This window comes from Moschus berezovskii, chromosome 25 (assembly GCF_049115385.1).
Source record: "Moschus berezovskii isolate FMDL1 chromosome 25, NW_MosBer_1.0, whole genome shotgun sequence".
In the NCBI taxonomy this organism is placed as follows: domain Eukaryota; kingdom Metazoa; phylum Chordata; class Mammalia; order Artiodactyla; family Moschidae; genus Moschus; species Moschus berezovskii.
Genome location: NC_142484.1, coordinates 8,561,425 through 8,577,152, shown reverse-complemented (window position 1 = coordinate 8,577,152; position 15,728 = coordinate 8,561,425). Strand labels below are relative to the sequence as shown.

Below are 15,728 nucleotides of genomic sequence, written 5' to 3'. Positions count from 1 at the left end.
ATGATGAAAGGCCTCAAAGGGCTTCCAGCGGTGGAGGACGAGCCGGGCTGGAGGGCAGCACTGGGACCGGCAGGAGTGTGGTGGTCTGGGCACCGTGCCAAGAAAGGCAAGATCTCGTTGACAGATTTAACTTAGCAGGTAGGCAGGCAAACGCCTTGGAGTTAACCTCCTTCCTTCATGCCCTGCGTCCATTACATAAACAGACCCTGTCAGCACCTCCAAAATGCATTCCTAATCCCACTTTTCTCACCCAAATTCTGCTCCCACCTGGCCCACGGCACCATCACAGCTTTCCTGGAATCCTGCCACCGCCAACTAGGAGGTCCCCTGGCTTTCATCCTTTTCACTGATACAGCCGTCAGGGGGATCCTGATAAACCTGTCAGATCACATCACTTTCCTGCTTAAAATCCGCTGGCGTGTTCCAAAGTGAACATAATGGTGTCTCATACTGCAGGATCTCCTTCCCACCCCGAGTTCCTCTAGTCCCTCCTTCCTACCCCTGCCATTCTTGCTACCCCATGCCTTTGAATTTGACCTTCCCTCTGACCGGCAAGCTTCTTCCCTAGGAGTTCCATGGATCTCACTCTTTCATTCCCTCAGGTTTTTTTCTCAAGTTTTAGCTTCTCACTGGGGTCTGATCTGGTCCCCCTGCTGAAAATGCAATACTACCCACTTGCTCAGTGCTCTATCTCTACTGCAGATTCTACGTGCAAACTTTTTTTTTTTTTAGCTTATCTCACTAAAATGAGCACTACAAAACAGTGATTTTTTTATTCCTCACAGCACTTCCCCAGTGCCCACAATTATACCTAAAACACTACAGAGCATATTTGATTAATTAAGTTATGTGCAAGACACTGTATAACCTACCTGGAAGACAAAGATATGAACGAAAATAGACACAAGGCCCTTGTAGGCCCTACAAAATGCCATGGATGGATACCAAAGTTGCTGCTGTAACTGGACCCGTGTGGCCCATGGAGTAGTGAAAACAAATTGGCGGACAGAAATGAGTGAGCTGCTTGCAAGCAGGTCGCCAGAAAACCTTGACAGCTCTTATCAGCCTGCAAGACCTGGCAGAGTTGGTGGAAGGGGGATGCCAGCAGAGGAAACATCTTGCAGGCAGGCCCAAAGTAAAGGAGCCCACCTAGCTCAAGGAACAGACAGGAGAGTGCGCCTGGAGTTTGGTGCTGAAGGTGGAGGACAGGAAAAGAACAGATGGGAAAAGTAGGCCTGCAGGTAGGCCCTGATCCCCAGGCTAAAAGCTTCCAAAGGTCCAAGCAAGGGAGGGGGTTATCAAGGGAGGCATGCGATCTGCAGCGACCTAGGTTGCAAATCCGAGAAGGGGGTCACACAGCTGGGACAGAAGAGGACCCTGTGAAAACCTATCGGCATAAAGGGCTGCTAAAACACAGGGAAGGGATAGCATTACCCAGCTGGGGGTGGGGAAGTGGGGCGGGCACAGCAGTGCCTAAGACCCTCACCCAAGCTCCCTCTAGACCCCAGACATCCAGGGCCTTTGTTCCATGCACCACACACTGGCCCAGAGCGAAATCATTTCTCTCTGACGCTTTAGCCCTTTTTGTTTCTCTGCAGGTACCTGTCCTGCCTTTCCCAAGAGGGCAACGATTTTAAGAACAGCCCAGGACGACGCCGCCCGCCAGTAGGTGATCAAGCATCTCAGTCTTTTGTTTCCTTCACCCCTTCACCTCCGAATAACGGAGGCAGAGCTCCTTCATTAAGGGCTAAAAACTCTACTGCACGAATGTGAACGATCCCACGCCACGGCCCTCTACCCGAGAGGTTCAGCGAGGGTGCGCGTCTCCACCGAGGAGATAGGCCAAGATGAAATCCCGAGCCTGTCCTACCCGAGCCCCAGCACCTTCACCATCACGCAGGATTTTGGGACTCCCAGAACCCAATATTGGGATTCAGGGACAGGCCAGGGTGTGCTCCCGAGGCCGATCCAAACGGTCACCCCTACTGGCTGGGACCCCTCAGCCTGACACTCCGGCGAAGGACCAAGACTCAATGCCACCGGAGAGAAGCGAACTGCTTCAGACTGACTCGCCGCAGACCGACGGAAGAAGCGGCCCGGGCGGACCCACCAATCCCACAGCCTCAGAAACCACCACTGCAGAGGCTGTCGGTGGCCTCGGACTCCCATAAGCCACCGCTGCTGCAAAAAGCCTACCGCTCTTTGACGGGCAGCAATTTAAACCTATCAGAGCAAAGTATCTGCAACTCACCGACCAATTGAAATTTTTTTAAATCTGAAGGCGGTTCTGTCACGGAGTCTGTCAGCCCAATGGGAGAGGTGGAAATTTCCAGAAAGAACAGGACCAATGGGCGCGGCCAGAGCGGCCATGATTGGCGGGCTAAGTGACCAATCAGTGTCGCAGAGGTCCGCCCCTCCCCCCAATCGTAGAGTATATGATGGGTGGGGCTTTCAGAGCAACGTCCAATCTAGAAACGCGGGGGAGGCAGGACTCTCCCCACTGTCCAATGAGAGAGAAGCAAAGATGATGAGCTAGACTTCAAGCCAATGGTAGGAAACCTTAGAAAGCCCCCTAGAGGAGAGCGACCAGTGAGCCGGCGAGGAAGAGGCGGGATCTGGGGGTCCCGGCAGCTTCTAGTAGGTTCCAGAAGGCGGCGCGTGCGGTTGGGAACGCGGAGCCGACGGAGTCTATTCAACGGGGTTCCGGACCGGACTATGGAGCAGGTGAAGGGGGAGGGGCGGGCTAAGGCCCGTGGCTGCTCTGGGACCCGCCAAGGCCGGGCCGCGGGTGGAGGGGCGGGGCGGGCGCCCGATTGTTGGGGCCGGGGCCGGGGTCGGCGGAGCCGCGGGGAAGGCTAGGGCGTGAGGGCCGCGGCGGGCGGACGGGGAGCGAGGCCTGGCGGCGGGGAGCGCGGGGTCGCCTGAGTGCCGGTCGCCACTCGATTGGGCGAGATGGGCAGGGGGACGCGCCAGTTCGGCTTAAGTCCGGCTTGCGGCGGGAAGAGGAGCCTCGGCTGGGCGCCTGAGGCCTCCTAGGACTTGGGTCCAGGCTGAGCAGGGGGATGGCGCCCGCGGCGTTCGGAGGGCTGGAGGTGGGCGAGAGGGGTCAGGGAATTCGTCTTCTGGGAGAGATATCAGAGATTGCAAACAGGTTACCCAGGGCTGGGCCCCAGTTAACTTGGAGGGAGCGGGGACGGAATACACTGCAAGTAGCTGATGGACTCGGTAGCCAGTTGTGGGGAAACCCTACTTCTCTGCGTGGAAGTCCGGGGTGGAAGAGTGTTGAGTGAAGGTGTGATGAGCAGCAGGCCGACTTCTTAGCGTGATTCGGAAAAGGAGCGGGTGCAACAGAAGTCCTTGGAATGAATTTCACCTCCACCAGGATTTTACAAATCATATGTGCAGCACCCTTCCCCTTCGTTTTTTCTTTTTGTGTGTGTGATTCAAGAATTAACAGAGGACTGGTTCTTCTAAAACGTGGGTTTTTAGTTGCACGAGGAGGAATTAGTTGCTGAAGAAAATTTAAAGTATATAGTTAAGCAGCGAGAAGTAAGTTGTTCGACTCCGTTCAGCGTTATTGGGAGGCTGAGTTTGAGGCTGTTGTGGGTTACTTTCCATGAGTTAATTGTGTCCTCTGTGGCCTGAGGGTTGTGAGACGCCTGGAGAGGTTTTATTGAATTGGAACCTGTTATTGGGCTGTAATGGTTGATTCGGGGGAGGAGGAGGAACAGCTCGGAGTTTTTATTGGTGTGATCTACAGAACTGAATCTTTTACCCTGGTATACCTATTGCTCCCTTTAGTCAAATCTGGAGCCTCTTTGCTAAATTTTTTAAAAATTAGAGTGGAAACTGAGAGTTTAAACATTTTGCACCCTCATGATAACTGACTTGTGTCTGGGATTGAATAGGCTGTGATATAGACACGAAACTGATTTTAAATTCAAGACGAGCTCTCATCCCGAAGTTACCAAAATATGGGGAAAAAATTTTGCTTTATCGCACTTGCCCATAGTAGAAGTGTACATGCAGGTAGACTGAGGGAGTAAACTCGGGAACTGCGTGTTTACCAGGCCCATTGTACAAGATGGCCAGGTGTGTTAAAACTTACTGCCCTGCACCCATTCGATATGTAACCTTTTTTTCCTTTTAGATGCATGTTTCAGTTTTAGGAAATACTCAAATTGGAGAAATTTTGAGTGTGTAAAATTGTGTTTTTTTAAACTAAGTACCAAATCTCACAGTGATAAAACTTAAAATTTGACCACATACAGGCATACAACTGTATGAATTATGTGTCAGTTGATATAAATTTATTAGTTCAAATGCATACACTACAAAATTTTAGCACACAATCATCTTATTTAGTCACTGAGTCACGTTGGACTCTGCAACTCCATGTACTGTTGCCTACCAGGCTCCTCTATCCATGGGGTTTTTCAGTTAAGAAAAATGGAGTGGGTTGCCATATCCTTCTCCATCCACTTGATGTTTTCAGGTGCTGATTTCCTGCTTACAGGAAAGGTACGCTCAGTTTGGAAAATGTTGTAGGATAGGCAAGAATGTCACCAAGGTATTCTCAGCTGCCTTGTGGAACTATTTTTGAGTTTTTTGACTTCTCACTTTGCGGCCTGCATTCTATATAAGATTTTTTTCCCTTGCTAGTTAAATTTGGTAGTCTCCTTTTTCCTCTTGGAGGTTGTCTTAAGATTTTTCTGGCTAGTGGAGGGTACCATTTGGTGTGCTTCAGGGTTTTGAAGTCATTTCTCACAGCAGAATTCTTTCTTGCATCAGTACACTGGCTGGGCATACCAAGAAGGAATGGCTTGTATCCTGAGTGACACAGCTGTTCTCACCAATGTGTGGGCATTTGAGGGGTGGCCCTCCTCTCTTGTTGGGCTCCCTGATTTGGAGAAGCCTTTTAATTGGGACCCTGCTCTGATATGGCCAAGGTCCATTTCACACCAGTTAAACCTTTTGGTGTGTTCCCGCTGTTTTCATTCTGGGTCTTTTGAGAGAGCAGGGAATGGAACTGCAGTGGTGGTTCTTTATCCTCCTTCCATCTGTTTTGTTGCTGTTTAGTCGCTAAATTGTGTCCGACTCTCTTGCCACCCCATGGACTGGAGCCGGCCAGGCTCTTCTGTCCATAGGATTCTCCAGGCAAGACTATTGGAGTGGGTTGCCATTTCTTTCTCCAGGGGATCTTCTTCACCCAGGGATCGAATCCTCCTCTTCTGCATTGCAGGTGGATTTTTTACCACTGAGTCACCAGGGTAGCCCCTACTTAAATATGACAAAAACTGATTTTTATCCTAGCTTCATTTTTACCTGTTAAGAAACAGCCATAATCTGCCATGTTGTGACATCTACCAGTGGAAACAGATTGTTCTCTGATGCTGGGTGAGCGTCCTGATGCTCCTGAAGGCCATCCTGGCACCGGCGGTTTGCTGGAGCGTACCAGTGCATGCTCAGTCCTCTTTGTTCCTGGCTCCCTCTTCAGCGAGGAAGCTCCCTCTTCAACTAGGCCTGTGTTCAGTTTTTCATTTGAACTCTGGAAATCCAAGGCAAAGAAATTTCTTTTTCCACAAGAGGAATTCATGTATGTGTCCTGGAGTGGCTTCATCAGCTCCAAGTTGAGACTTTTGGAAGAGTGGCTGGAGTTAATCCCCAGGGGAGCCAGCAAAGCGCAGAGACAGGCCACTTCTTCCTTGTTATTTTATTTTTTCGTTGCTGTTTTCCCACAGGTGTGGGAACTGTAAATTAGTTAATCTATGATTTTTCTGATCTGTAAAGTAACCAGTTTGTCAGCAGTTACAGAAAGGAATGAGTGTCACCTAAGAAATAGGGACTAAAGAAGAATTTTATGGGGAGAAACTGTATTGGTTCCTCTCTTCTCAGGTAAATGAGCTCAAAGAGAAGGGCAACAAGGCCCTGAGTGCTGGCAACATTGATGATGCGTTACAGTGCTACTCTGAAGCCATTAAGTTAGACCCCCAGAACCATGTGCTCTACAGCAATCGCTCAGCGGCCTATGCCAAGAAAGGAGACTACCAGAAGGCTTATGAAGACGGCTGCAAAACGGTTGACCTAAAGCCTGACTGGGGCAAGGTAAGCTGTGCGTGAATGGGGGCTTTTCAGGTGCCCAGAAACTCCTTTGGGGATAGTTCTGGCCTGCCTGGTCACCTGTCTTGAGAGACTCATAGTTGGTTAATGCCCTCTTCCCAGTCCTCCTGCCTGTTTGAGAATGTTCCTCAGAGTGATGACATGTTTTTTCAAATCTGAGGTACTATTAGTTAAGACATGTTTTACTTTCTGTACTAAGAGAAAGCTGCTCAAGAAACTAACAAAACTTAGCGTCATAAAATGAACCTGGGGTGAAGCGGCCGTGTGCTTCAGGGTCAATAGATACTACCCTTGTATCCTGGTCCTCTTTTTGTTTGTTTCGTGGCCTTCACGTGAATACCCATTTTGTTCCATGATTTGTAAAGTAGATTGTTTTGAGTTCATCTTTGGAATTTACCTCTGGGTGTCTTTTATTTTTTGTTTTTCTTTGCTGGTTTAAGGGCTATTCACGAAAAGCAGCAGCTCTTGAATTCTTAAACCGATTTGAAGAAGCCAAGCAAACCTATGAGGAGGGTTTAAAACATGAAGCAAACAATCCTCAGCTCAAAGAAGGTTTGCAGAATATGGAGGCGCGGTTGGCAGGTAGGCCCCAAAACACTGCCCTGCCCCTTCTATTGACTGTTGTTTGTAGTCGGGTAGTATTGAGGCCCCCCACCCCCCGCTGTTGGTTTAGTAGGCTACGGGGCACAGTAACCGACTTCCTGGTGGTGCGCTCTCCTTTATTCAAAACAGAAAGGAAATTCATGAACCCTTTCAACATGCCTAATCTGTACCAGAAGTTGGAGAGTGATCCCAGGACCAAGACTCTGCTCGCAGATCCTACCTACCGGGAACTGATCGAGCAGCTGCGGAACAAGCCATCCGACCTGGGCACGTAAGTTCAAGGTGGCAGGTTTGTCTCTAGAAACAAGTACGAACGTTGTGGTTTCTTCCAGGATCCTGTGGCAGGGGTTCCCTAGACCAGACTGGGGTTTCTGCCTTTGTGTTTTTCCTCCAAAGAGCAGTCAGGGTCTACTGCTTTATTGTTTGTATTTCTAGAAAGGGTCAGGGATTATGTATTAATCTGGAGTGCCTGTTCTCACGCTCCCCACCTTCACTGCACTCTTGCAGTGCTGACCTGGCATCAGCCCTGTCCTTTCTGTATATATAGGCATACATTTTCACAGAAGGCATGTTTTTGTGCCGAGTGTATGTCAGTACCATTGATTCTGTTTCATAGTACATATACCTTGATAGTGAGAACACAACATACCCCTCTCTATTGGTGTGTTGGAGTGGAAACTCATGGTTGAAAGCACATCAGATCTAAAGATTGGCTCTCTAAATCTTGTGCTGGTGTCTGTGACTGCCTGGGTGCCTCTGACTCCTGAGATCAGACGGAGTGTACCTATAACTCCTCTGTGTGTCTGCTGGCCTCGAGAAACAAATCCCACCTGCATTACCTCATATTTTATATGGATTTTTGAGGGGTTGAGCATTCCACAGTTGTAACTCATGGGTAGTACAGAATCTAGCAACCTTCCCATGGATGAGAATCTTTTCTGTACAGTAATCTGAGCTTTAACAGTAAGTGGGGTTTAAGATCAGTTGTGTAGAAGACTTAAGTGCTGTTCTGTTTTTCCATTTTTTAACCAATACTAGGAAACTGCAAGATCCCCGGATCATGACTACTCTTAGTGTCCTGCTCGGAGTTGATCTGGGCAGTATGGATGAAGAGGAGGAAGTTGCAACACCTCCGCCGCCACCTCCTCCCAAAAAGGAGACAAAACCAGAGCCAATGGAAGAAGATCTTCCAGAGAATAAGAAGCAGGTTGGTGTGTGTGTATCTGTCTGTCTCTCTAGAACACTTTACTATCATGCGTTTAGAAACTGCCTAGTAGCCGGAAATGTGTGTCAGGTAGGACCATCTTTAGACTTTGGATGGCTGTAGTGGTTTTTTGAGTGCTCAGTGTGTGGTCAAATTACTGTTATTAATAATTAAAATGTTTAGTATATTTAAAGGTCTGTGTAACAAGCAGTTCCATAGGAATTGTGTGTCTCAAGAATCTGCCACAGGGTCCCATGGCCACTGTGGTTCTGGCTCATGGTTCTGGCAGTGTGGAAATCAGCCAGGGTCAGCCTGAAAACTGTGGTCCTTGTTCTTGTTGTGATCCAGAAGAATGTTGTCTGTCAGCTCATATGCTTCTGTTTCCTGGCTTATCGGACAACTTTCAGTCTTTCAAAGCAGCAGGCCTGTGCTGAACGATTTTATTTCCCTTTTTATAAATGGGAACGGCAGATTGTTGCCAAATTTAGTACCATCAAATGGGTAAGCGTTGGTTGCTCATGGTGTCTCAAAGCTGGAAAAAGGCACTACGGTGTGGGTGGTCGTGAGTCTGCTGAAGACTCTTGCCACCAGGACAGCCCCTCCCGCTCCTCCTCACCCCTCTGCCGATGTCCCCTGGTGCCTGGGACCCAGAGGCTGCGTGTGAGAGAGACTGAACTTGCTCAGCCTCTCAGAATTAAACCCAGCCCAGGACTGTGTTGTCCACTCAGGTTGTTTCAAGCTGAGGGAATTTCCTCTCCTCTGAGGAAACCCTCACTTTCAGACAAAGATCTAGTAAAGCAGGTGGGATGGGGGTGTCTCAGAGGAAGCAGAGAGGAAACCAGTTTTCCATCCTGACAGCTAATACTCCCCTGTGGGTGTGGAGAACCTGCTTCCCGTAGCCTCGTCGGGTGTGTGTGCTGTGCGTACCTGTGACATCCCAGGTGCTGGCTCCCTTTGCCGTCTGGGTTAGATGTGCTCAGTCTTCTCCTCCTGCATCTCCTCTAGGCGCTGAAAGAAAAAGAGCTGGGGAATGAAGCCTATAAGAAGAAGGACTTTGACACAGCCTTGAAGCACTACGACAGAGCCAAGGACCTGGATCCCACCAACATGACCTACATAACCAACCAAGCAGGTGAGGCCGGGCCGGGCGCAGGAGAGGTCCCAAGGCCTGGGGAAGAGGCAAGGGCTGACTTCCTTCCTGATCCTCTGCTTGGCAGCCGTGTACTTTGAAAAGGGTGACTATGGTCAATGCCGGGAACTTTGTGAGAAGGCCATTGAAGTGGGGCGAGAAAACCGAGAAGACTACCGACAGATCGCCAAGTACGCTTGACCTGGAGTGCCTTGAGTAATGGGGAGGGGTCCATGCCTGCGTGGGGAGGGGGCTGGGAAGGAGGCTGCAGGCACTGAGACAGAAGGTGTGAGGGGCGTGGTGCCGGGGCAGTGATGGGGGCCTGTGTCTAGGTGTTTTTCCTCTGCAGAGGTTGACCTTGTCTGTGCTCTGCTCTTAGCAAATTCTTTTTTCTTGTGTCTTTGTCAGAGCTTATGCACGAATTGGCAACTCTTATTTCAAAGAAGAAAAGTACAAGGATGCCATCCATTTCTACAACAAGTCTCTGGCAGAGCACCGAACCCCAGATGTGCTCAAGAAATGCCAACAGGTGGGTAGGGAAGGAGGGATGTTTTCTTAATTCGATTTATTGTAGTCATTTTTATTTAGTAATGAATTTGTTGTCGTTGGTTATTTTATATGATGCGTCCCCTGTTAATGATGACAACACATAGAAATAACCCAGTTTTCTGCAGTCTTTTTTAGTCAGCCAGGGTTTTGACCTTAAGTCTGTTGAGGGTCAGTGCACTGGCGGTGTTGTGGTTTTTATTGTAAATTAAGACCCTGATCCTGGGAAAGATTGAAGGCGGGAGGAGATGGGGACGACAGAGGTTGAGATCGTTGGATGGCATCACCAACTCGATGGACATGAATTTGGGTAGACTCCAGGAGTTGGTGATGGACAGGGAGGCCTGGCGTGCTGCAGTCCATGGGGTCACAAAGAGTTGGACACAACTGAGCGACTAAACTGAACTGAAAGTTTTTCTTACTTTATACAACCAAATTATGTCGGGGGGTGATTTTATTCACAGAAAGATTGGTCAGAAAAATAAGAGCTGTTAATCCATCATTTTCACATAAGGCATATCTTTGTACCAAGTGTTTGTCAATACCATTTGTTCTGTTTCGTAGTACATATACCTTGATAACGAGAAATATAAAATTGTTTTCCTTAATTGAGGTAAGGTTGATTTATAACATTATTTCAGTGGTATAACAATGAGTCAAAGCTTATAAACTATAGTGTATGTTTAAAGTATTGCCTGTGTTCTCTGTGCTGTACAATATGTCTTTGTAGTTTGTACACAGTATAAGGAATATAAAATTATTAATCCCCAAATTAAATCTCACCAGCAGTACCTCATAGCTCAGTTAGTAAAGAATCTACCTGCAGTGCAGGAAACCCAGGTTCAATTCCTGGGTTAGGAAGATCCCCTGGAGAAGGAAATGGCAACCCACTCTGGGATTTGTGCCTGGAGGATTCCATGGACAGCAGAGCTTGGCAGGCTATAGTCCGTGGGGTTGTAAGAGTCGGACACGACTAGTGACTACACCACCACCACCAAGCAGTACTTCCTGAAAATTAAAGTTCTAATCAGACTTTTTATTAGCCCAGTGTTACGAGAATTTAAATGACTTTTCCAAGAATTTTTTTTAGGCGGAGAAAATCTTGAAGGAGCAAGAGCGGCTGGCCTACATAAACCCTGACCTGGCCTTGGAGGAGAAGAACAAAGGCAATGAATGTTTTCAGAAAGGGGACTACCCCCAGGCCATGAAGCACTACACGGAAGCCATCAAACGGAACCCCAAAGATGCCAAACTGTACAGCAACCGAGCTGCCTGCTACACCAAGCTCCTGGAGTTCCAGCTGGCGCTCAAGGTGAGGGCAGGGTAACCTGTCCATGAGGAGTGTGTTCTTCCTCTTTTCATGTGTTCCTCAACATCCGCTTGACGTTATTTTGATCATAGGTTCAAGGTGGTGGCATGTGTGAGGTTTGTGAAAGTGCAGGGCCTGTGTGTGCCCTGTCCTGGCCCATGCAGTTTTATTTAGCATGGAGGAAGTATTTGGGAAAGTAGATCCTTTTCCCTTCCCATTGCCTTTCTTCACATGTTGTTTTGCCTTTTTGACGTTTTAAATGCACAGTTGAGCGGCATCGAGTCCATGCACACTATTGTGCAGCCATCACCACCCTCCGCTGCAGAGCTTTTCCATCTTCCCAAGTGGAAACTGCATCTTCTAAACACTAAATTCCCCATTACTCTCCTCCAGCCCCTAGCAACCAGTATTCTATTTTCTGTCTTTGAATTTGATCACTCTAGCGACCTCCTGTAAGTGGGATCATACAGTATTTTACATTTTGTGCCTGGCTCTTGTCACTTAGCATAGTGTCTTCAAGGTTCATGTTGTAGCATGTGTCAGCATTTCCTTTTTCACGGCTGAATAGTATTCTATTGTATAGATAGACCACACTATTTGTTCTTCGATTCGTCCATCAATGGAGATTCAGTTGTTTCCACTTTTGGGCTGTGCTGAACAGGGCTGCTGTGAACATGGGAGTACAGATGTCTGTTTGTCCCTAGTTTCAGTTCTTCCAGGTATTGTGTGCAGCAGTGGAAGTATTGCAGTTCTGTGTTTAATTTGGGGGAGGGGGTGAACTGCCTCACTTTCTACAGCAACTTTACCATCATTCCTTTCTTCGATACTCAGTAATACGGTTTTGCTGTTGTAAGTCACATCACACATGGTCAGGTATGCTAATATTCAACACTGGAGGAGTTCCTCTCCATGACGCCCTTGAGCATGAGCTAATCTGTACATCTTGGCAATTTGATCTATCTAGAGACCCCAGTCAGAGAAGGCAATGGCAAGCCACTCCAGTACTCTTGCCTGGAAAATCCCATGGATGGAGAAGCCTGGTAGGCTGCAGTCTGTGGGGTCGCTAAGGGTCGGCGAGTGAGCGACTTCACTTTCACTTTTCGCTTTCACACATTGGAGAAGGAAATGGCAACCCACTCCAGTGTTCTTGCCTGGAGAGTCCCAGGGACGGGGGAGCCTGGTGGGCTTCTGTCTATGGGGTCACACAGAGTCGGACACGACTGAAGTGACTAAGCAGCAGCAGCAGCAGAGACCCCAGTACCTGAGTCCATGATGGTTTTTGTTTGATGATCCAGATCTTATGGGTCTGTCCCGCCTAGAGACATCACTGCTGTTGGTAGGACTGCACAAGGGCCATGTCAAAAGCAAGTTGGTTTACACAGTAAAGAATAACATTGTTAGTCACCTGAGAGGTAGCATAGGACTTTTCCCAAACTGCAAATGGGAGGAAGGAATGAGTAGAATTGCTTCTGGTCTTAAACGGCTTCTTGGTAGCTGTTGATTGGGCTGCAGTGCGCACGGTACACTGCATAGCATTCTTTGTCTTGTAATTTTATGTCTTGAAGATGCATCAAACAAGAATACCTGTGTTTTCCTTCATTTTTCAACAATAAGCACTGAAGCTTGCTAAACTGTTTGTGAAAGGAAATGATACATTTTGACACTTGATCTCATATGTTTTTGAGCATACATCTCCTGAAATGACTCTCCTTATCCATTCACAACATTATTAGCACCTAACAATAGCAAAGCTAAGGCCATAATGTCATCTGATGTATGTGTATATTCAGATTTCCTCACCGGTCTAAAAATAAAGTTATGGAGTTGTCAGTATCAGGGTCTCTTCATTTCCTCTGGTGATCATTGTCCTCTTTAATTTTTCAAAGTAGAAGTTTCCCTACATTTCGGGGTTTTTTTCCCTCATTAACATCAGCCTTGTGAGATGGTTCAGGATCTGGTTTGTTGTGTCTTAAAGTTCTCCGTACTTTGCTTCTCTGCTCTGCTTTTGTACTTTCTCTGGGCCTGCTGTTGAATCACCAGGAGGCCAATTAACAGAAGAACTGGGGTGGGAGGCAAATTGGAAGACTAGGACTGACATATACACACTGTTATACATAAGATAGCTTATGAGGACCTTCTGGGTAACACAGGAAACTCCGCTCCGTGCTCTGTAATGGCCTGTATGGGGAAAGAATCTTAAAAGCAACGATCATATGTGTGTGTGTAACTCACTCTGCTGTACACCTGAGACTGACCCAGCATTGTAAACCAGCTGTACTTCAATAAAGTTTAAAAATAAAACAAGTGGCTTCCCTGGTGGCTCAGTGGTAAAGAAGCCGTTTGCCAAAGCAGGAGATATGGATTCAATCCCTGGTCCGGGAAGGTCCCACGTGCTGCAGAGCACCTAAGCCAGTGTACCACAATTACTGAGCCTGTGTTCTAGAGCCCAGAAACCACAGCTGCTGAGCCCACATGCCTCAGAGCCCGTGCTCTGTAAGAAGAGAAGCCGCAGCAGTGAAAACCCTGTGCAGCCAAAAATAAGTAAAAGAAGCACTAGAACAAAAGTCGAATGTTCTGTAATGGCCCTGGGTGGACAGTTAGGTTTGTAATTCCAGGTGATGAGTCAGCTTTGGGGTAGCGCCTCTAAAGGAATGATCCTGATTCATTTTTGCTTTTCCTTCTTAGGACTGTGAGGAGTGCATCCAGCTGGAGCCAACCTTCAGTAAGTGTCTTCCTGTGCTGTCCTTCTGCCCCGTCTGGCCAGAGGGTTGAGGAGAGAGAGCATACTCTGGCTGTGTCTTTGGAGGTTATAACATTCTGAAGCTAGTGTCAGGGTGAGGAGTAATGGTGTTCAGAGGTGAAAGCAGGCTTCGGAAGTGTGTTCTGGGTAATGCCTCACCTCTCTCCTTTTCTGTTTCCAGTCAAGGGTTATACCCGGAAAGCAGCCGCCCTGGAGGCGATGAAGGACTACACGAAAGCCATGGATGTCTACCAGAAAGCACTCGACCTGGACTCCAACTGTAAGGTGGGGCTGCCCTGGCCTTCAGGGATCTCTGCCCTGCCTCCCTTCCTCTGATTCTTGCCTCTCGCCTTCCCCCTCAGTGACCCCTGTACCTTGGACCTGCTGCAGCAGGGGGCCAGGTGGTGCTAACGCTCTCGCCTTCTGGCTTTGCCGGAATGCAGGAGGCCGCAGATGGTTACCAGCGCTGCGTGATGGCCCAGTACAACCGACACGACAGCCCCGAAGATGTGAAGCGGCGGGCCATGGCTGACCCGGAGGTGCAGCAGATAATGAGTGACCCGGCCATGCGGCTTATCCTGGAACAGATGCAGAAGGACCCGCAGGCGCTCAGCGAGTGAGTCAAACTGGGGGGTGACGGCCTTGGAGGGAGAAGGTGGACAAAAAACAGTGAGTGTGTGCACCTTTGGCAGTAGTGTGATCCGCCTGAGTGGAGTATATAGTCTAATTCTTAGGTAAAAGGTTGGCAGGTGGTGGTGAGCTGGAAGGGCTTTGTTTGTTGGCGATAATGGCTTAAGTGGTTAGTTAGAAAGACCAGTTTGCTGGGAAAAGGTCTCAGTTTATAGCTGTGTCCGTGGGCTCATGTCCAGTGAGAGTGGTCAGGTTCCGGCCACTGGCAGAGGGAGGCCTGTGCTCTTCTCCCACAGGGCAGTTTGCACCAGGACTCCCCTCACCACCCCTTGCTGGCAGTGTCCAGGGCGGGTTGCACTGGGGCTTGCTCTGTGAGCAAGTAAAAGTTTTTAGGCGTTAAGTCTCATTTCAGATAACTTTGCCTCTTCCTTGTCAGACACTTAAAGAATCCTGTGATAGCACAAAAGATCCAGAAGCTGATGGATGTGGGTCTGATAGCCATCCGGTGATGACTTGCTCATCATCCCCTTCCCTTCGCCCTCATGTGGAAAGAGGAGCTGGGACCGCGGCACGCAGCACGGAGCAGAAGGAAGAGAAGGGGAGACAAGCGAACAGCGTATCTATATATTTATACAGACCTACATGGAAGATTCAGAGACTTATACTCGCGTATTCGTGCAGCTGCTGCCTCTGGGCCCTCCCAGCACACGCATGGTCCTTCCCCTGCCCCCCAGTTGCTGTCTCAGCTGCTCTCCCATAGTTGGTTATTTTTTATTTGGGGCAGTGGGCTTTTATGGGGAGGGGAGGGTGTTCTTCCCAACCTCAGGTCCCAACTGTCTTCATTCACATTGTTAACTCCACGTCCTCTTCTCCAATAAAACAAGCCAGTCAGGCGTGGTTATACATTGTTATGTCTCCGGGCGATTTTTTTTTTTTTTTTACCAAAAGACTGAAGCAGCTGTCCTGCAGGAGTCAGCCTGGGTTGGAAGCGGTGTGAGTGCCAGCTGAGTACTAGGAACCAGTCTCTCCCTAAATGGTGGGGTGGGTGTGAGCTCTTCTCGGTTCCACTGCCTTGCCTGGTGGCTCAGACGGTAAAAAACCTGCCTGCAGTGAGGGGGACCCAGGTTTCATCCCTGGGTCGGGAGGATCCCACTCCCACTCCAGTATTCTTTCATGGAGAATCTGATGGACAGAGGAGCCTGTGCAGTCCATGGGGTGGCAGAGTCAGACACGCCTGAGAGACTCACTGCCTCTCGACATGGCCACTAGGTGGTGCTGTCACCCAGTGGACAACTTGAGATGACCTGACCCAGAGTGGCTCCAGCTGCAGAGGGTCCCGTGAACTTCGGGTGATTCCCATGCTGTCAGTTCTGCACTCAAAGCCAGAAGCCAGTTTGATCAGGGAACAGTGGGTCCCATCCAAGAACCAAAACCAATTTCATCGCAG

The 15,728-nt window shown here is 48.7% G+C and overlaps 1 protein-coding gene across 1 annotated transcript; it reads left to right on the top strand.

The window, feature by feature from the left end:
• Window positions 1-2,571: 2,571 nt before the first annotated feature.
• On the top strand, window positions 2,572-15,189 carry STIP1 (stress induced phosphoprotein 1). The gene is made up of 13 exons (XM_055415665.2): window positions 2,572-2,724; window positions 5,896-6,105; window positions 6,561-6,702; window positions 6,853-6,994; window positions 7,762-7,930; window positions 8,933-9,059; window positions 9,145-9,247; window positions 9,465-9,585; window positions 10,693-10,914; window positions 13,597-13,633; window positions 13,833-13,936; window positions 14,095-14,267; window positions 14,718-15,189. Exons 1-13 carry the CDS (start codon window positions 2,716-2,718, stop codon window positions 14,788-14,790), a joined length of 1,632 nt encoding a protein of 543 aa, XP_055271640.2. The 5' UTR covers window positions 2,572-2,715; the 3' UTR covers window positions 14,791-15,189.
• Window positions 15,190-15,728: the final 539 nt, after the last annotated feature.

Coding starts and splice junctions, on each gene's coding strand:
- STIP1 (XM_055415665.2), top strand. Junction 9,060..9,144: donor CTACATAACCAACCAAGCAG/GTGAGGCCGGGC, acceptor TCTGCTTGGCAG/CCGTGTACTTTGAAAAGGGT. Junction 14,268..14,717: donor GACCCGCAGGCGCTCAGCGA/GTGAGTCAAACT, acceptor CTTCCTTGTCAG/ACACTTAAAGAATCCTGTGA.